Source organism: Erithacus rubecula (genome assembly GCF_903797595.1).
Source record: "Erithacus rubecula genome assembly, chromosome: 3".
Classification (NCBI taxonomy): domain Eukaryota; kingdom Metazoa; phylum Chordata; class Aves; order Passeriformes; family Muscicapidae; genus Erithacus; species Erithacus rubecula.
The window spans coordinates 55,463,028-55,485,219 of record NC_136689.1 but is presented as its reverse complement, the minus strand read 5'-3'; the positions used below and the strand labels follow the sequence as shown (position 1 = coordinate 55,485,219).

At 36.1% G+C, this 22,192-nt stretch overlaps 1 protein-coding gene across 1 annotated transcript in view; it reads left to right on the top strand.

Moving 5' to 3' along the window:
- The window catches only part of ADCY1 (adenylate cyclase 1), a 144,240-nt gene that overhangs the window by 87,193 nt on the left and 34,855 nt on the right, over positions 1-22,192 (top strand). The window contains exons 5-9 of the mRNA XM_079301983.1: positions 2,257-2,384; positions 8,333-8,491; positions 9,965-10,106; positions 18,125-18,280; positions 21,504-21,698. Coding sequence (XP_079158109.1) covers positions 2,257-2,384; positions 8,333-8,491; positions 9,965-10,106; positions 18,125-18,280; positions 21,504-21,698 — 780 coding nt within the window. The remainder of the gene's footprint in view (positions 1-2,256; positions 2,385-8,332; positions 8,492-9,964; positions 10,107-18,124; positions 18,281-21,503; positions 21,699-22,192) is intronic.

Sequence of the window (22,192 nt, the reverse complement as noted above, 5' to 3'; positions counted from 1 at the left end):
TAGAAAAGTGGTAATAGAGGCAACTCTGTTAAGTTGGTTTTTTTTCCTTTCTTTAACTGTCTACCAGGCTGTTACCAAGTCATTAGAAATGAGCCATTTGTGAAGTAGACAGTGATAGGAGAAATCCCTGATTGATTAACATTTGTGTTGTTCTCCCCAGATTACAGAAATGGCTTTTCTGAGTAACTTTCCTAAGGGTCAAATAGGCATTTCCTGGCCACAAATCATGCATACCAAGTTTGAAGATGAAAAGGGCCTTATAGAACATTTTGAAGTATGGGCCAAAATTGAATTTATTTTGGAAAGCAGGCTTCAGCTTCAACTACTGAGTACACTCTAGTGCTTCAAGATCTGCCCAAAAGTGGGTTGGGGTGGGGGGAAGCCTTTATTTGACAGTATAATTTAGTGGTATCTAGTGTAAAATTGTGGTTTCCACTAAAAGATATAGTAATTAGTGTCCCAAAGCCTTGACTTAAAAGGACTGCTCTGTGCCAACGTAGATTTTAAGATTTGCATATTACTTTGTGTGCATTAATAATTATTTTACTTATATAGTACCATTCAGCAAAGGATTTCAAAAAAGTATGAGTAAAATTGGTGAGGCAGTTTTGACTATAGGCTGCAGAAATAGGACCCTGGTGATAGTCATCCTAAAAGAATTATGCTTGCATTCCTTAAAGTATATCTTAGCAATGGTAAGTAGAGATATATTTAAAATCCTGCTGTACAGAAGAACAAATAATAAGTAGCCACAACTGGAAAAGTCTCATTCTATTACCCATATGGCAGCTCTCTTCTTTGATTTGAGATCTGAATTTGCTGCTTAATTTATAAAAAGAAGTAGACCAGCCAGCTTTTGCAAACAGTGCCTTTTTCCATGCATGAAAAGAGGTAGTTCTTGTTTTATAGTACTTGTTCAATACTGAGTTCCATTTACAAAGAAGAGAGGCATGGGAATGCCTGCAGTGGGAAGTGTGTGTAGCAACAAGCCCCAAATTCTGGTGACATGCCTGAGAGAAAAGGATCAGTGTAGGAATAATCATTGCTTCTGAGCTGGAATATGGGTAATGATGTGGAGAATGTGGTCAGCTCAGGAAGGCTTTAGTTCTTGTAGGCAGGAGGCTGGATGAAGATGCATACCTGCATAAGAAACTAGACGAGTATTATTCTATGACTAGGGGTCTTTTTCCCAAAAATTTTAAATTCCACCATCACCACCCTCTCTTTTCGTTCCCCTTTCTGTGTTGCTGAAGTCAAATCTATATTGCACACTGCTGGGAAAAGAGTCAGACTTTTGTGAATCCCCTCTCATCACATTCACAGCAGCTAATTTTTAATTATTTCTGGAATAATCCCAGCTTTGTAAATTTAATTCATTTAATCAGGTTGTTTACTTTTCTGTGCCAAACTCTAAGTGGGTAGAAGTTGCCATAGTCTAGGTACAAAGGATACCATCATCTCTTTATGCCTCCTCATAGTTTGTTAGTTAAAGGTGCTGCTTTTTTAAAGGCATCTTGTTATGTGCTCTCTGTTTAGAAATGAACTTTCTGCTCAGACAGATGTGCAATTATCACATGCCATCATTTTTGTATTTTTTTTTAAATGGGAGAGTTTTAGCCAAACCTTTTTGGCTGTAGAAATTAAACTTCATGCAAACAGCAGATAAACCTGTTTGTAATGCAAAATGACTTAGCTTCTCATCTGCAAGTCTGTCATACTGATCATGCTGTATTGCAAACTGTGGTTTATGAATAGGTAATGCAAAAATGTGTGTACCTTTACAGATAAATAATTAATCTTTCCTGGTGAATTGGAACCAAATTTGAAACAAAAGTTTCTCAGAATGCAAACACTTCCCAATATTCAGCAGTGGTTTGGCCTCAGTCCTTTGGTTTGGGTTCATGCAAAAATGAAGTCTCACTGCAAATCTTGAATTTATCGTAGCATGAGGGCAAGGCAATAATGTTTGTTCACAATTATATCTTTAAGCAGTGTTAACCCATGTGTTTTGAACAATGCAGGGCTGATGTTCAGTATATATGTGTCTGTTTATAAATAAATAAACACGAGTGTGTCAGCTGTTGTGTACAGGAAACCCAGATTTCACAAGCTGTAAATTATCTCATTTGATCACAGAAAGATTCCCTGAATTATTGCATAGTATTAGAGAAGATTTTTGCCCTGATAATATTGGAATATTTATATATATAATATTATATAAATAGTAAAACTTATCCCATTCTGTTTTTATGAAAGGAAAATCATTGCAGAAGAATAAAAATCCTAGGGGACTGTTACTACTGCGTATCAGGATTGACCCAGCCCAAAACAGATCATGCCCATTGCTGTGTTGAAATGGGACTGGATATGATTGACACCATCACGTAAGTACCAGCATGGTGACAGACAGGAGTGCTGCAACAGCTCCTGTGGGGTGATCAGGAAGTGTGCTCTTAGAAAAACATCAGTGTCTGCTAGCATTACTCACCTGGCAAGTCACACTCCTGCATTCAGGCCATGGGATCCTGATTTCAGGAATGGCCACTCTAGACATTGGTTTTCCACTCCATTTAATCACTGTATGGAGTAAGTGTGCAAATTGAGTATGTAGAGGCACATACATGTGCTGAATAGGTGGCAGAAAGATAATGAGAATTAAGAAAATATTCCCCATTGCCTATTGCCACAATAAAAGGAATCAAATTTGTTGTTTTGCAGTGATAAACACTGCTCATTTGCACACTAGTATGTAAACTAAAAACCAGTCCTGATGTATGCCTGTTGTATATGTGTTTGTAGTCTCAAAATCATAGCCTGCTCATTATTGCTTTTTAATGTAATGTTTAAACCTTTTATTTATTCTGCTTTACAGAAAAGTGACATGAAATTTACTTTGCTGCTCAGATTCTTGTTTATGCTTGAGAGGTCTACATTGATCATTATTTTGTCAAGGCAAAAAACATGGATGTGAGAGAACTGTGAACGAGCTTTTAGCTGAAGCTGGAGATCTATTTCATTACGTAGGAGGAAAAGGATAAAGATGGAATATTTCTCCACTACTGTATTGCCCACATTTTCTTTTCATTTGCTAAACATACTAAAAAATCTCTCAGAGTGTGAAGAGTTGGATAAATTAATTCCTTTTCACCCTTACTCAATGCATCATGCTTGTAAGCATTGTAAAATTGATTAAATACTTGGCAATTTCTTAATCCATAATTTATGATAGTCTATGAAAATATAAAATCCTAAAAGAATATGTGTATTCTTTTAGCAGTATATGGATGCTCCATTTGACCTTTAGAAACATAATTAGATGTACAGGTCTTGCACACATTTTTAAATAGCCTTTTTATTTGTTCAGGACTTTTAAAAATCCCTGGAAAGCAATAGATGATGCTCTCATCCTTTTTTAAACCTGGCATTAATCTTTAATTCATTAGTGGTGCTGTATTTCATGTATATAAATAAAATATTGATAGATATTGATATAGCAGTATCTTCTTTAGAATGTTTCAGTTTTACTATTAGAAATCAACATGTTTCCTTTTTTGGGTATGTTTTATTTGCTACTAACATGATAATATAAACTTTAAAAAAGGAGGTGAATTAGAAAAGAATGGACTGAGACTGTTTAGCCTGCAGAAGGGAAGGCTCAGGGGGATTCATCAATGCAGACAAATACCTAGTTAGAGGGAGTAAAGAGGACGAAGCCAAACTTTTCTCAGTGACATGCAGTGCCAGCATGAGAGGAAATGGGCACAAACTGAAAAACAGGAAATTCAATTTCAGTAGAAGAAAAACTTTCTTTATTTTATTTTTTAATTGCAGAAGTAGTTAAATACTCGAGAGGTCCCACTGAAAAGTTGTGGCATTTGTGTCCTTGGAGAAATTTAAACCCAGCTGGGCACAGTTCTGGGCAGACTTCTCTAGCTGGCTGTTCTCTGAGCAGATATGTTGGTCTAGATGATTTCCAGAGGCCCCTTGCAGCACCAGCAACTTAGCAATTTTAACGGGATGAGCTGTAGTATTTTATCTAGATGTATTTTGTCTGAGTTTGTGGTAAAAGATAACTGGCTATTTCAGGAGTTTATTTCTTAAAGAATTCACAGATTTGAGGTCTTTTGTGTAGTTAGTGGCCAGAGCACGGTGAGAGTGCAAGATGGGTAAAAGGCAAGGTTTAAGGCAATGCCAGATTTATTTAGGGTTGTTCAATAGCTAGGGACCTATTCTGCATTTTTTGTGCATAAGCACAATTAGTCTCTCTTCTTCACAGAAACCAAAGTTAGAAGATAGATTTCCCCAGACTAATTTGTTTTAAAATATGTTTAGTAAATGAGAGCTCTGGAGCTTCTGACAGTGAAGTTGGAATGCAGCATTTTATATTGTATTGGTATGATTATTAGGCTTTGTTTATCAGTTCCATGAGATACAGAGTCACTTTTTTTAAACTTCCCTCTTTCATGCAGAAGTAGATGCTAGCTGAGTCTTTTTAAAGTTTATTCACTTTACTGTAGAATTCAGATCTTGACACTGTAAATTTATGCTTAGAATTTGTCACCCCTAGTGATAGATTTGTCATGTTATCTGGAATGAATAAATAAATAAATAAATAAAATCACTTGAACTGTGATTCAAAAAAGTCCAGAGATATTTACTAACAAAAGGTGGGGTTTTTTTCTGAAAAATCAAGGAATAGAAGCTTCTATGGCTGATTGATGGTTCTGTGATTGGACTGTGTTGAATGTGTTCATCTAAATTGACACATTCCATTTTCTTCATATTCTCTGTAACTGTTGTTTAAGTATCCTACAATGTGGAGCAGAATGTATCATCTGAGAATGTGATTTTCAAAGTACTGTAAAATAATTATAATTTTCACAATTTCATCCAACTTCCTCAAAGAGTTTTCTTCAGAGGAAGAGAACCAAAATAATTATGGGAGGAGCTTTTTATTCTTAAAACCTGACAAAAGCGATAGTGTTATATTCTGCTTCTATTCCAAGAGAATTTCTGCAGCCATTGTGTCAGTACCTGAGTACAGACCAGGTGCTGGTTCTGCTCTGGAGTCACTTAAAGTGCCACAGCAACAAATGAAGTGTTCAATACCCCCAGTGTTGCTCTTACCATATGAGTTTTGACTGCCAAGCTTTTGCTAGTAATAAAATTAAAATGTTTGTATTTGTTAGTGCCTCTGATATACCATGTATTTATCCAAGATGTCCTCACCTTGGTTATGAGCACTGTATTAGGCCAAGTACTCCAGGAAATATCAAATTTTCCTGTGTGATTTTTGTCTGAGGAAACGGACAGAAGCATTAATTTCCTGAATGTCAACACTCGAAGTTTTTTCCCTGGTCATCCAAAACTCCTGGAAATGTTGAACTGGCAGGAATGAATTGACCTCAGGTTTTTAGAGAATCAGCAGCCAGCAGCTCTTCACAGCCCTGACTCTCTGTCCTAGTGCTCTGCTGCAGCTGGGCAGAACTCTGGGGCACTGTATCTAATTGAACCAGAAAACATATCTGTGCCTTTAACCATGAAACATTCATTTCTGCAGGTACTTTTAGACCTAAAGAAAACACTTAAATAATTATAAGAAATGGCATGCAGAGCTTTTTTGTTTCCCTCCTTGAATGCACAGGAGCACAGGTCAGGAGCTGTTCTGTAGGTGATTTAAATGACTTTCACAGCTTGCAGCAACACATAAAATATTTGTTGTTAAGAAGGGAACTAAAATTTAAAGGCTTTGTAGGAAACTCAAGCTGTCAGGGAAGATCCTTTTCTTCTTAGCCAGTTGCAGAGTAGACTCTAAACACAACTGGCTTAAAAAGAAAACGATGTTTGATTTCCATTTGTTTCTGGGCCTACTTTTGTGTTAACATTTGGAAAACTTTAGTATAGGAAGTTATGAGAGAGTAGTTATAATGAATAATTTATTTGAGAAAATCATTTTTTCTATTCCTGTCTTGTTTGAGAAGTGCTCATATTTTCTTAGAAATGTAATTATAATTTAAAATAACTGAATGGACATTTTTGTGGTATTTTATTGTAGAAATGTCTATGTTTTTTGAGAACATTATCATTTTACTGCTCTGAATTGAAATTTGAAGTCTCTTCTTTATATATTTCCTCATTTTTTATAGCTCAGTGGGGTATATTTATGGAAATTATCTGCATAAAGAGCACAAAGGTCTACAAGATAAAATAAAAAAGTGTGATGAACTGTTCATGAACTTTTTTCCTACTCAAATTTAATAATGAAAGCATGTCTGAAGCACATTGGAGCTTCTGGGGAAGATGTAGAAATGAATTCTCAATTTAAATTTATGACTAAGTGACTAGTTATGGAAATTTTTTGTTCAAAACATGAAGTGTTTTCAGATTTTGCTTTATTGGTGCATTACACAGTACAACTTATTTAACAAGGAGTATGGCCAGCCATGTTTTATTTCTGCTCATCTTTTTTCTTTTGCTTTTTGTTATTCTGTCAAAATTTCTAAAGGAGGTTAAACTTACCCCAGTCAGACAAAGCAATGTCAAAGGCTTGAGCTGACTTTATCAGTCTGAACTTCACTGTTCTTTCCACATACATTTAGTCTGAGATTTTACATAATTTTTTAAATGGAAGAGGATGGAGGAACCAAAAAAAGCCCATACTCATTTGTGAACAGAGAAACTCAAACTTTTTGGGTTAATTAACTAAGATTATTGCATAGGTTCTTAATTTTGCAGGAGAACATAGGCAGGCAAGGTGTAATCCTGAAGGGATTTGGCTTGTGAAGTGTGGTCTTGGTGTAAGGTCAGTCTGTTGATGACACAGTACACATGCTCAGGTCAAGATGCAAAGTGGAGATACAATGCTTATTGTTAGGTGGCTTATGTTATTAGGGTCTTTCATTTCCTCAATTTTTTTTGTTGTTGTTTTCAAAGAGTGTGCACAACAAAGCTTTGTAACACTGGAATCCTTTTAGGATTCCTTGAAGTCATATTCGAGGCTTGACTGGGAACAGATACTGAGTAAGGAAGAGCTGAATTGCAGCTCTTGCAGTAGGAATAAGACAAGGAAATTATTAGTCTTTCAGAAAGCTGTGTATAAGCCTTTCTATGCTGTTGCATAAAATATGACTGAAAAATGTGTTGTGCCCAGATTCCCTATGGGGACAAAAAGATATCTCCATATTATTCACATCAGTGATGGCTGACATGGCATGTACTTCAGCAATTCATAAGTGAAGAGTTTCTTATTTAAACTGAGGCCAGGTATCTTTGCTGCACATCCCACATCTTGATCTGTGCTGACCTTTCTGTTAATTGTATTTAAACAAGTGAAACTTCTGAAAGAGTTGAAAAGTTTTTCTAATGGCATCTCTGAAAAATCCATGATACTTGGATAAAAAAATGATACTTGGAAAAAAAAAAAGGTCAATGAAGGTCAAGGGAAAATTATAGCTAGAGTCTCATTTTAAGGTCTTCTTCTATTAAATGCATTGGAAAATTCAAATTAGGACAATCAAGTGAGAATCATTTCTTACACTGAATAGTCAGTTTCCTTTATTTGGAGATAAAATCACTTTTTGGAAAGCAACTGGACTGTGGAATGACAAGTGTTTCTCTAACAGAAACAATTGAAAATATCTATGTATCTATGTACAGTGTTATTCCATAAAGTGTAATATTTAAGGCTGCTAGTTCCAAGGTGCCTTTTCAGTGTTCACAGCTTTGTGCAGAGTGCAAGTTATAGAATGCTCTTCATTTAATATTCTTTTAATAACGGTTTTGCAGGTTAATTCATCCTTTACCAGCAGCGAAAATCTCTGAGCATTAGGTTTAATTTACACATGCAAGACTGGTTACAGGTTGTTTCAGTGCCACACTTACAGGAGCTTTGGAAAGTTATTAGTGCTTATAATCACTCTATTGTTCTTACAATGATTTATTACTTTCATCATTTTCTTTGTCCTGTACTCTGGTAACTGGGTAATTGAACCAATTAAAATATAGTAGGTTGAGAATAATTACTTACACATTGGCCATCTCAAATTGTGCCACTTTGTACCTCTTTTCTCATGCAAATGGTCAAGAAATTTAGAAATACTAATAGATTCTGTTTCAACAGTAATTAGAATATAGCCAAGATTTTTTTTTTTTTAATTGCAATTAAGGCTTTGAAACTAGTGAAGGTAGAGAACAGCGCCTGAATATACCAGTCCAGGTTTTATAAGACCCTTTCTATTTGGTCACGTATAAATATATGTGTTCATTTGGGGAGGAGAGAAAATGAAGATCAGACATCATCTAAATATTAATATTCTGATGATGTGCATTGCAGATCTGTTGCAGAAGCCACAGAGGTTGATCTCAACATGAGAGTTGGATTGCATACAGGCAGGGTGCTTTGTGGGGTCCTGGGCCTCCGAAAATGGCAATATGATGTCTGGTCAAATGATGTGACACTGGCTAATGTAATGGAAGCTGGAGGACTGCCTGGGTAAGTCTGAAAAATAACTGCAGCAAAAAATTAGAAAACTGTATGGGTGAAGAATTTCTTTCCTTTTTTGAGGCATTTGCAATGTAATTGCTATTGATGAAAAGGATTGTGCTTGGCAAGAGCAATCAATGTATTATGTGATTTATCCTGTGGAATTTTCCAAATTATCTTGATATTTGTGTGAGTAATAGGTTAGATTAGAAGTAAAATATTTTCAAACAAAATTGTTTTTAGAAGTTGCCGAACATAAAAAGTACTAGGAATACTAGGAAAGTAAGAATGCTAGACTTTGATTATTTCATGTTACAAAAGTAAAACCCTGTAGCTATTGCAGGAATTTTTTACCCTTGCACATCATTATGCTTTGAGGGGGGAGGCAGGATGTCTTGCTCCTTTTACACAACAATATTTCCAACACTAGTCATATGTTGTAGAAAGATATATCTGTTTATGAACTCAGAAATTAGGGACATTTGCAAATGGCACAGTAGCACATAAACCTGCAGCCAGTCCATGGAACGTGTTCTGGAACTTTAAGTATTCATTGCACAGCCTTGGACACAATTTAAATACACACAATTTGCAAAGGTGCATAGGTGTTCTGTGTGTAGCTCACATTTGGATTGGGATTTTCCATCCACTTTTTGATTTTTACAAGATCTTGATTGCTGCACAGAAGGACAAAGGAACCAACTAATTTTTTGTGGTGGTGATGAGTGAATTTCTATGTATTGCATACATCTGCTTTAGATAATTTTGGCAGTGTATTTTATGTGTTCATTATCTTAAAGTTACCCAGTGGAAAAAATCTGAACATATGTTTATTAGAGGAAAGCTGTGAAATCTTTTTAGATATCTTCTCTGAAATATATTTCAAATATAAGGAGTCTTGCAGAAGAAAATGTGAAAACTTTCTGAGGATAAGAAAACTCAGAAATAATATTAAAGATGGGTGTGTTGCCAAAACAAAGTGAATCTGCCTACAAAACAGAGTGGATGAATGATATGAGTCAGACATGTGAAGTGAATCAGAAAAAGAAGTTTCTGCTTTATACACAAGAGAGGTTTGGAGTTTGATGTCACAAGTTTCAAACAGCTGGATGATTTTCCAAGCAGCTGTTGAGGTAAAAACTTAAGAAAGCCACACAATGTAGAAGATGATGTGCAGACACTTTCTACAAAGTAGAAAGCAAATCTGAAGTGTTTGGATCATCAGCAGTTATCTTTCTGTTCACTTTGCCCAAGTTTATGAAATGCATGTAATAGAAATTTTTCTATCTTCTATTTAGCTAAAAGCACAAAATAAAACTTTTTCCTTTTTCTTTTTCTTATTTTTAAATCAATCCTGTGGTCTTGCTTGCAAATTTGACCTATTGACCTCTTTATGAACTTCTGTACAGGAGTGTATTTCAGTAGCAAATAGCACATAATGTATCTTTGTTTTAAACAATATTGTCTAATTTTTCTCCCCAGGAAAGTTCACATTACAAAGACCACCTTAGAGTGCCTAAATGGGGACTATGAGGTCGAACCAGGATATGGTCATGAAAGGAATAGTTTCTTGAAGAAGCATAACATTGAAACGTATTTTATTGTGCCATCCCATCGTAGGAAGGTAAGCTTATTCAGTGATACATTTTCATCATTTAAAAGCTGTTCTGTGCTTTTTTGAAAGCTGAGAAAATGCTAGGCTGTTTTTTTTCCCTGCTCTTCAAACACTCTTGAAGGCCCAGCAGTGCATTTTGAGTCTCAGCACGTAATGAGGTGGTGACAGTGGTTTTCTAACAGGTGCGACTATCACACCTCTCATCCTCAACCAGTTACTGAGTGCAGCCTTTTGTTCTACTGAAAAATGTTTCTTGCGACCTCAGCTGGAGTATTGAAAGTCCATAACTGTTGTTTAAACACATTCCATTTGGCAAACCTTTTTTTACATCAGATGAGGCTTGTCTTTGAAGTTATCTATCATGACAGGCTTAACAGGCCAAGAGAAACTTTATTGCCTTTTATCTCAGCCAGAGAGTTTAGGATACAGATTTTTGCACCCTTATCTTCTGAAACTCTGTGCAAGTAAGTTTAATTCAGGGATGTTAACCTTCAAGGGGAAAATTATATTACCCAATTCTGAAAGTGTTGATCAGGTTTTAAAGTGATGCCTTTATACACACCACATTTTTAAACTGTCTAAACTCCATATTTGAGGGTTTTAACCATCAAGTGTCTGAGAAAAACATAACCACAGAGAAACAGATCATCTTGAATTTTATATCTGCAATCAGTTTTTTGGTTTCACTTTGATGACTCCGTGAGTTTTTATAAATGTTGCGAGTCCAGTCCCCAGGGTTTGATTTGATTCTGGGATTGAAAATCCTTTTGTTTTATTCCGAAAAGGCTGCTGCAGGAGTGATTCTACATACTTCCTCTAAAGCATCTTCTTATTAGAGAGAGGGAGTTTTCCCATCCACTGTGAAAATCATGCCATTTCATATTTTGTTCCTTAGGTGTATATGATTAAATTTAGTTTTAGATAATATGAAATAAAACAGGTGGGAAAACAGTGGGATAAATTCTGTTTTGGCAGTCAATGTGAGTGGTTTTTGGTGGCTGTCTTGAAATCAGGACTAGCAATTTTAAGAAATCAGCATTTCCTAAATTAACCAATCCCAATAAGAAAGAAAATGCAAGGGAGAGTTTATTTAAGGTAGGTGTGTTGCTTATTGCTGCTAGATTGCTTTTCTTGGTTTCCTGTTGTTTCCATTCCTTTAGCATTATGTATAATTCCATTTTTATGTTATAATGGATCAGGATTCATCTCATATTGAGGAAATAGAGCAATTTCAGGAAATTGTTCCATAAGTTGGTCCAAAAAGACAAGCAGAGACAAAAGGGAATTTGTGTAACTTTTACATAGAGAAACTGTATTGTGTCAGTTCTGCTACAAAAAAATAAACAGTGACTGAGGAACAGAAGCATGATAATCACATATGGAAGGAAGCCAGGTCAATGCACATTTCATGTGCAACAATGAGAGGACACTTCTGTGAGAGCACACATTTCTTTGTCTTTGCAAGATGGCTGAGAAGCTGCTGGTGATTGCTGAGAAAGGACTGCTGGGTTTACCATCAGCTCCATAAATCCAAATGCCATCTCACCCATTGATGAGTCTGTGGAAATGGCAGAAGCTGCTCCACACCTTGACCAACAGTAGCTCTCCATGCATCAGTGGCATACCAGCCAAGAAACACTTCATGGATTTAACTGGTGCTGGCTGGCTTCTCCCCTGGGCTCACAGGTCAATCAGCAAGCCACTGTGCTTTGTCACAGTCCATCACAGCCCTCCCTGTTCTTTGTGTGCTTGCAACACTGATCACTGACCACGAGCTACAGAACAGCTATTGCCTTCCAAATAAACTGCTGTTCCCTCCAGCCCCAATTCATTCGCTGCCTCTTCAGAGATATAAAAATAGAAGGCTACCCATGAAGCACAGACAAGATAGTTTCACCTGGTCAATTCAGGTATCTTCTGGCTTAATATTATATTCCTTCCTCTTGAAGCTCAGCAGCTGAAATTCAGTTTTTATTCTTTATATATCATCTCTGACATTAACATGAGCTGGCTCAGGCAGGTATGAATGAAAATCAATGTTATGAGCAAGAGATGACCAAGAATACATTGAATTTGTAGCAAAAATAAGACCACTTGGAGTTTTTAAAAAAATTATTTGTTTGGAAGACACATGCCCTACATTCTTCTATATTTGGTTTGACAGTAAAATTTTTCATCAGTGTCACTCTAGCCAAGACGTGGGGCTGTGTGAACCTCATGAAGCTCAATGAAGCCAGGGACTGCTGGGTCAGAGAAATGTTAGGTACACCTACAGGCTGGATAGAGAACTGAATGAGAATAAACTATGGATAAGAACTTGGGAGTGATGGTGGATGAAAACTCAACATGAGCTGGCAGTGTGCACTCACAGCCCAGAAAGCCAACAGTGCCCTGGGCTGCCTTGAAAGGAGAACAGCTGGCAGGTTGAAGGAGATGATTCTGCCTCTCTGCTCTGTAAGACCCCACCTGGAGTACTGTGTGCAGTTTTGGTGCCCCCACATAAGTACAGGGAACGGTTGGAGCAAGTCCAAAGGAGGACCATAAAGTTGGCAAGAGGACTGGAGCAGCTCCCTACAAAGACAGGTTGAGAAAACTGGGGCTCTACAGCCTGGAGAAGAGAAGGTTGTGTGCAATTTACAGTATCTGAAGGGGGCCTAGAGGGAAGCCAGAGAGAGACTCTTAATCAGGAGCTGTAGTGATAGCACAAGGAGCAATGGCTTCCAACTGAGAGAGTTGGTTAAGTTAATAAGTAGAAAAAAATTCTTTGCTGTGAGGGTGCAGAGACACTGGAACAGGTTGTCCAGAGAACCTGTGGATGCCCCAGCCCTGAGAGTGTTCAAGGCCAGATTGGATGGGTCTAGTGGAAGTTGGGGAAGTTGTCCCTGCCTATGGCAAGGGTTTGGAACTAGATGATCTTTAAGGTACCTTCCAACCCAAACCATTTATTGATTCCGTTATTATTATTATTATTAAGTAATATTTATGCATAATTGACTGGATTACATTCAGCTCCTAAACACAAATAATCTGATTTCTAAAAGTAGATTTTTTTTAACTAAAAAATATTTTTTACTGACTTTTGTAGTTAAAAATACTTATGCAAAAGTACTTTTCCAATACAATATGCATTCCTTGGTACATACCATGATAAAGTTACTAGTTTTTTAAAAGCCATTACTTTTCTCTTAAGTAAAGTTTGATTATGTCTCCTTGATTTTTTTATACTGATATTAATACTTAGTCATGTGAAAAAAATACTGCACTGAGAGAAAATTTTAAAATTTTGATTTATGTAAATCAGTACAAGTCTGACCATACACAAAAATGTGTTAGGCTTTTAGAGGAGTTTTGATTCATATAGAAAAACAGATATATTTCTATATAATATATGAAATTTAATATATTAAATATTCACAAGATTCATATTCCATGCTTTAGAAACATGATCATTCTCTTAGTTTCAAAAAGTTCTAACTTTGTGAAGTATAGTAAGTATTATTTTATATGGATTTTATTTCAAGAAAAAAAAAATCTAGGCCATATCTCGTAATCTCAGAGCTGTTAAAAGAACTTTATGACTCTGCTTAGACCAGCTAAATAGCTTTTTCTACGTATTATTTCTTGATAACTCACCTGACTAATTGTGTTACAAATTTCAAACTGTTTGCCTAAAATTTAATTAATTTTAATTTAATTTTTTAATAGAGTGTATCTGGCTTTCATCTTCCTTTGTTCTTTCATTGTCAGCACTGATATCAGTCAAAGTAGCTTTGCCTCAGTTTTCCTACTGATGTAGCTGAAAACCACCATCTGCAAAATTTCTTGCAATGTGCTAGTGAGTTTACTCACAATGGAGTATTCAAATATATTAGTTATCATTTATTTGTGGCAGTGTAAACCACGTGCTATCTGCATCTACTATTTGAATAGCACAGAAAAATGGACAGCCATGAAAAGTCCATGAAAGTGAGTACCATATCTAACTGCCCTTTGAAAATGAGCTGTTTCTCTGAAGAGATTGGTATTTCTCTCTTCTGCCTTACCATGTGCATAAAAAGCCATGCCAAGCAATCTCAGAAAATTCATTCTGCAGCTTGGATAGCCCTGCTGTCTTATCTGAAGTGTCTGAGAAATACTATAACCATTCTGAAAATCCATGTCAATACCACTCTTTTTTTTTTTTTTTTCCTAAATCTTTATTTTAGTTATCCAGCCAGAGGGAAGTGGATGCTGGTTAGAGATATGATGCTCTGTGTCCTATCTGGTTTGCTGTGTTTAATCATGCCCTAAACATTCCAATGCAGATGGCTGAAACCAGAGTTTTATTTTTGCCCAAAAACTAATCATAGCAAAATGACCCAGAAACCAGTTGTCTATTTAAAAAGAGAAGTTAAAGCAATATTTGAGGAAGAGGAAATTATTATTTCAGGTTTTTTTGAATTTCAGGAAAAATTAACCGAAAGATTGATGACTGTTAATAAGCAAATGAAGGTTAGGAGCATCCTTTGGAAAATTCTATTTAATGTAAAAACTCTTGAAATGCCCGAATTATCTAGAGCAGTTATTGACAGTACACACCTATGGCATAATTTATTGTCAACTGCACAAGGATTTACAGCACAATTTCTCTGGCTCATGATCAAATAGGGAGAAATTCAGTAACTTGAGATTCACACAGAATCACACAGAATCAACCAGGCTGGGAAAGACCTTTGAGATCATCAAGTCCAACCTGTGACCAAGCACCATCATCTCAACTAGAGCTCAGCACTGAGTGCCACATCCAGTCTTTTCTCAAACACCTCCAGGGGTGGTGACTCCACCACTTCTCTGGGCAGCCCATTCCAATGCCCAGTCACCCTTTCTGGATTTGTTCTGATTTGCATGCCACAGCTACAAGAAAAGTGGCAAAGGCTGTCACATCACTTTAATATTTTGTTTCATCTAGCAGAAACTGATGAGAATTTAAACAGCTGCATTGCAGTCCTATCACCACAGAGTAACAGGAAAACAAACAAATTTTTTATTGTTTTTCTGCAAAAGGCAGTATTTTTGTCTTGGATTGCATCCTCTCTTACTTCTAATCAATATAGCTTTGTTGCATGAAGCAGATTATTTGACTTCTATATTATAATAACTTAATAGGCTCTATATCTTTCCATCACCAGCCAACAGGTTTTGTCTGCTTATTTCTTTCCTGTGGCTGATTCAATTCTTTCCCCCCCAGCATGGAATTATGCAATATAGGAGAGAGAAAACAGCATAGATTCATGATGACTTTTTTGCTTTGTCTTTTTGTCTTTGTCTTTTGACTTCATTGTTAATTTACTGTTAGCAACTGGAATGTTTGACAAGTAGAACTGGCTTTGGGGTGCTTTCCACCATGTCTTAATAACACTCTAATTGAGCTTTTAACAGTGAAAGAATTTGATGCCTATAATCCATGTATTACAGGGAGTTTTTAACACAAATTTTTTGTATTTTGTCTGACCAGATTAAAATGCTACAGAACGAAATGAGTGATGCAATAGGTCTAACACTGCTGGACCTAATATTATTAATTTATTATTTCCAGTCAAAATGAAATTCCAACTGTATTTGTGCGAAATTTCTTTCTCTGCAAAATTAATTTGATTTAATCATTCTGGTTAGATCTGGGGGAACATACCACACTGTTCTCATATTGTCTTCTTTTTCCAATCATGTCAAATTTGTGTTTTCCACAGAGCACTTATGACCCAGTAAAATCCAAGTGTATACCTAACAGATCCCTAGGATTTTTTTGGCATCTGACTGTACTAAAAATAATCAGTTTAGTTTGTTTTAAGGAAGTTTTCATAGTTCTTGTAAGTTGTGAAGTTTCTGGACAAACACATTCTGATGATAGTTTTACTTAAGTGACTGTATTCTTATCAGCACTCATGGGTTGCTAGAGCTCTGACTCTTAAACTGCAAGTTGTGACAGAAAAAAAAAAAAAAAGCTGGCAATTTAATGCAGGGGATGTAAAAACTTTACCCACTACTTATAAAAACGCTTTCCTTTATAAGTACATTGCAAGCAAGAATGCATTTGACAAAATTTTTCTAATTTGAAACACCTCATGTTAGGCATCTGAGTCCATGTCTGGGCACACAGTGAAGATTTATTTTCTCAGACTGACAGCTCCCTGCAGCCTCCACTGCTACCAAGACTTTGAGAGTCCAGGGGTGCTCTTTGCTCTCAATGGATCACAGCTGCTTCCAAGGAATTTAACCAGAGATCTGAATGCATAATTTGGGTGTTTCAGATTTTAACACTCTAGCTGTTGGCAATTGTAGCTCAAAAACTGACCATATCTGCCATACTCAAGCCTACTAATTATCTACTTGGTGTCCTTAGGAATACCTAAAGGATGATTAGTATGTGAATATCCTTGTACAGTATCTTCTGTGCAATTCAGTGATAAGTCTTCTGCCAGAAAGCCCTTGAAAGAAAAGGTTCATATTGGGAATCTCTTCATGCAGGCTGTTGTTAAATTACCACTTCCACAAGTGGCTACACACTAGATACCCAAATGTCCTTTTACATTTCAGCTGCTGACTCTGCAGTGCAGTGCAGTGATGCTGGGTGCCTTCAGTCAGTTTTCCAGTGCACAATAAAGCACCTTTGTACATTTGAAACCTGTCACATGTTGAGAACATGGCTGCCTGCTAGGAAAAAAATAACAAGTGCAACATTGTGGTCATTGTTGTGTTTATTCAGAATGTAACTGAATAAATAAAGTATTGAAAGGTCAGTGATGTATAACCTTGATTTTCCAGAAAATGCAAGTGCATGGCTGTATGTGTTAAACATAACAACAAGCCAATATCTGAGATGCCATTCAGAATATAATCAGTGTTGTTTGCCCTGTCTATCTGAATTAGTTGTCCAAGAAAACATGCATTAAACAAATACTTTCAGTTTTTTTTTCATTCTTTGATCACTGAAGTGATGGGTCTAGTAAACCATAGTACTGTGAATAATGCACAGCAAATTCTCATTGTCATTTGTGAACTTTAAGAGCATTTGAATAAAATTTTTTGGAGAGTGATTTTCTCTGTCTTTTGTACCTAGGAAAACTAAGGACCATATCCTCTGTGGTTCTTTAGTTTGTTGATCTGGAAGACATTAATTTTACAAGCTTGAATTCCCATACTGAGGAGGCATGGAGTCCTGCCATGTTTCTCATTAACACTTTCCACACGGCAGAAGCATGAATAAGTTTGGTATAAATATTGAGGATATAATGTCCTAGTCTGAGAAAGCATCTGAGCATGTGCTGGAGCTTTACTGAAGTCACCAGTAGTTAAATACCTGCTTAAGAGTTAACCAAGAAAATATTTGTCTTTGCTGAACCAGGAGCTCCATGGTAAAAGGAATAGATTATTCTTAAACCTTTGAGAGTATTTCTCTGTGGTATAACACTTCTTACTTTGTAGAAATAAGATGTGAGTTATAACCTCAATGCCTCACACCCTCCTTTTAAAGCATATATATATATATATATATATATATATATATATATATATATATATTAAAAGCAAAAGTTATCCTCTTCAGATTTTCATGAATTTACCTATAACTGAAGTAATAAAATAAGTAAAGAAGACTGAAATTATATGTTTTTAACATCAATTAATAAAAACGCTAATTGCTTTTTTATTTTTCCTGTATTTTCACGAATTTATTTTAAGGTTAAAGAAATGCAAATATTGCCTCTAGGTTTGCCATTAATGCACTTTTTTTATAGTTCACATTTCTAAGAAAATAATAGTTTCCAGAATGTTAAGTATGAGTTTATATAATGTCTGTTCAACAGATTCTTTATACCTTGTGTTGAATAAAGATGAAGTAATGTTCGTTTGCAAATGTAAGATGTTTATCAAAAAGCATTGCTCCTTGATGAGAATATTGTTTTGTTCTGGCCATGGGGGGGTGCAAATGCTTTCAAGTCTGCATGGCAATGCAATGTCTTGGTTATAAACATTATTTTTCTGACCAACAGATATTTCCTGGACTGATTCTCTCAGACATTAAGCCTGCCAAAAGAATGAAGTTCAAGACAGTCTGCTACCTGCTAGTTCAGCTCATGCACTGTCGCAAGATGTTCAAAGCTGAGATCCCTTTCTCCAACGTCATGACGTGTGAGGATGATGATAAGGTAATCAGTGTGGGCTGAGAGCACTCTTTGGGCATCAATTCCAGGATGCATTAAACAAACCATCTTTGAGAGCAATCTAATTCTCACATTAAAGACAAAATTTAATTATAAAAGGCCTCAAACTTGGAGTTGCTCTTGGAAAAAACAGCATAGGTGTCCTGTGTGGCTTCTATTAAGGGCTTTTTTCACATGAATTGGAATTTCAGAGGCTCCTCCTCCTATTCTTTTACACCTTTTGTCCATCCCCATCTGAAATTCATAGTGACAAATACAAACAGAATAATTTTGTTTTTCTAGATGGTTCTATTCTCTGAAATATGAAAGGCAAATGATTAGCCAAAACCCCTCTTTGTCCATAATACAAATCCTAAACATAAAAATTCTGCTTTCTTGTATTCCTGATAATTCTATACATCAAAATTGCTTTACATACTAGTAGCTAGGTTTGCTTCTTTTCTGTATATGAATCTGCCTGTAAATTTATGGATAGAAACTGTAAGAGTGCTTGTTCCATTTTCTTTGACAGCAGGTGGCAATATTACACAGGTCACTCCACCAGTGAGTGGTGGCACGTGAGCACTGAAATCAGTAATTCAGCTTGTCTGATTGCTTCACCCTTTTTTTTTTCTTTTTTTCCTTTTCTTTTTTTTTTTCATTTATTGAAGACCCAGTCTAAAACTTCTTTCAGAAAGCATTCAAACTTCCATGTTTTGAGTTTTGGATGTGCTTGTGTTTCCTCTGCAGAAAAAGGGGAGAAAAGTCAAGTAGCTCCTTTAAAGCACAGTTTCAGTGAAGTTTTTCAGAAACTCCAGATTTTATTTTGAAACTGGCCATGTACAAAGCCTTCCAAATGTGATTAGTAGTATCTTTGAGTATTTAAAAAAAAATAACTCACACAATCTTTGAAGCATGTGCAAGACTTTATATTGTGTCTTCTGTATGTGTATGCATAAATATGATAATGTACAAGAAAATCCCTATGTGAATTCTTTAGTGTCTGATGAAAATTTTTCATGCCAGAACATTGTCACTGAAGTTCTACAATGCTATCAGTAACTGGAAGTATGTTCTGGGCTTTTGCAATTTTATGCAACATACCATGGATTTGTATTATGTGATACTAACATAAATACACTGTGTTACAATATAGGGTTTCTTTAGAGTATTCAGTCCTGAAATCACATAAATAAAGTAAAATAAGGGGGGTCTTTAAAGACTTTGAAGCCAGTACATTTCTGAGAAACATAAACACATATAAACATAAACATGGATTTTGATCATATGTAAGACATGATGTAAGACTGCTGTGCAAAAAAAAAAAAAAAAAAAAAATTAGATATACAAATAAGGAACCTAGAGGAAATAATTATATATAAAAAACAGATGCTTTCATTAAGAATAGAAACTTTAACCCAGTTTCAAAATGGAAAAATAAATAATATAATTTATTCCATATATGAGAATAATACCCATATTCATCTACCCTCATTTCAGGTTTTGATGCAAATAAACATTTATTTAAATACTGTTTTCCTCCCCCTTCTTCGTATACTATAGGCTTAAATTTGAATTATAAGTAATCCTTGAAGATGTATTCCTGCTGAAACTAATGCAATGAATATGCTAACTAATTATAGTTTATTGAGAGCAAAATTGGGTATTTCTGACAACTCAATTTCCCTACCAATTACTTATACAAATGTTTCTTCAAGAAAACAAAATTCTCTCTGTTTAGAAACACTGAAAATAGTTGTTTGGCTGGCAATTTACGATCTCTGATCAATGCATATCTCTAAGGCTAGTTTTCATGCTGAAACAATCAGCACTTACATCAAATTTACCAGGTAATGGGATCTGATAGCTTGAAGAAAAATGTAACCTTATAATTGTTTACTGGTGGTGTAACCTCCTCTCTACACGTAAAGCCAGCAAAGCAAGACTTGAAAAGACACTTTATCTCTGCTAGGGTCCATTTTTCTTCACAAATAGAAAACTAACGTATCAGTCAGCAGATAACCCTTCTCACTATTCATAAGGATTTGGATATACATATAAGCTATGTGAGCTAAGGAACTGCTATAGTTCACAACTTGTTCACTGATGAGGTACTCCCAAGAATTTCTGTGAAATAAAAAAGGAAACTGCCATTCCTGCAAGATGACTTAGGTAGTGATTACCATCTTTTTTACCATCTGGAATAAAAAGATATGTTGTTGTGTAGCCTCTAGAGTGGGCTATTTAGGACTGAGTGTTCTAAAGAGAGAAATTTTGTTTTCTTCTTTAATATCTTCCTGACAGATGATTTATTATCTCCTGAGTAGACCTGTTATTTCATAATGTCTTGAACTGTCTTGAACTCTGCAGATGCTAGATGAAAAAAATATTCCTTTAACTTTACAGAAATAGTAGAACTTGCCTGAGATTTGTTGTCTAAACTCTTCTGGCAAGTCATAGAACAGATCTAGCCATACTGGTTTGAATTAAAGGGCCTCCAGCTGAAGGTTGCCACCAAATGTGTCTAAGATGCTGTTCACTGTCTCCTGAGTGCTTTCTGTGAAAAGTGAGACAGCTGGTCTAAAATCCCTTCCAGATATGCTCTGTGATAAATCCTTTCTGCTGGAAAGGACTATGAGTAATCCTCTTGTAGTTGTGCTATCTCAGCCTTGGAGGAGCCAGTTAGGCACAGGTTAGTTTTGAGGATTTGTTGGATGGCTCCATCTGGATCTGCAAGTGCACTTGAGGCATACTCAAGTGGTCTTAACAAGTGTCCAGTCATAGTGGTCATTGTCCAAGGCTTTGAGGTAAACTATCTTTTTGAAATATCTATTGTTACCTAGTCAGTAGGAGTTTTCTGGTGTTATGAAGATCCTGGTTATCTTGTCTTCAAGAGGTACAAATCTCCATGTCTCCTGTCAAGAAAACAAACCAAAATAAAACCATTTTGTAAAGTAATGTTATCCTGGCTGGGAGCAAACTGATTATTTCCTCAGTGGCAGAGTGTCAGGGAAATGTGTGAAAAGAATTTCTGGATTAAAATATTGGAATGAAGTGGGAGTTTTCTAGTTGTTTTGAATAACTCCAGGATTTCATGTAAGGAATTTTCAAAAGGTGATACTCACACTGAGATAAGAATTCTGTCTTTTGTAGTTGCTCTGTTTAATGAATTCCCCATCCTCTCTGTGAGCTAATAAAACCTGTGCTCCTTTCCTCTTCCACATTACAGAGGAGAGCATTAAGGACAGCCTCTGAAAAACTCAGGAACCGCTCCTCTTTTTCCAACAACGTTGTGCACAACACGCCGGGCACGCGAGTGAACAGATACATCAGCCGCCTGATAGAGGCCCGGCAAACTGAGTCTGAGATGGCTGACCTCAACTTCATCACCCTGAAGTACAAGCAGGTTGAACGTGAAAATAAAGTGAGGGGCTTTAAAATTGTTTTTACCGATTTCACTGAGCAGAAGCCAGCCAGGGTTGGAGTGGTTTTTTGGGTTTTGTGCAATGTTTGAATTCTACTCACTGTCTTTAAATACTCCACTGGACTGTCTCTCAATTAAGAGGTTGATATTATCTCTACCTTCCATGGAAACACTTGGGGGGATAAAAAGACAGATTGGTCTTGTCCTGCTTGTCAGGATCCTACTCTGTTACATATCCTGTGTTGGTCTTTACTTCTCCAAACTGAGTCACTTGTTTATTGCTGTCTCACTGCAATGTGCCTGCCTACTCTCTCATCTGTTTGGAGAAGTGTTAATGACAGGAAGATGCATAGGTAGCCTGATAACTATTGATCCAGAAATTCTAGAAAACATTGAAAAAAAACCCCATTGAGTCTCTGGACAACAAGGTTGCAATATTACACCAGTGTGGCAGTGCTGAAAGCAGAGGATTTACTCAGACTTATAGCATGCAT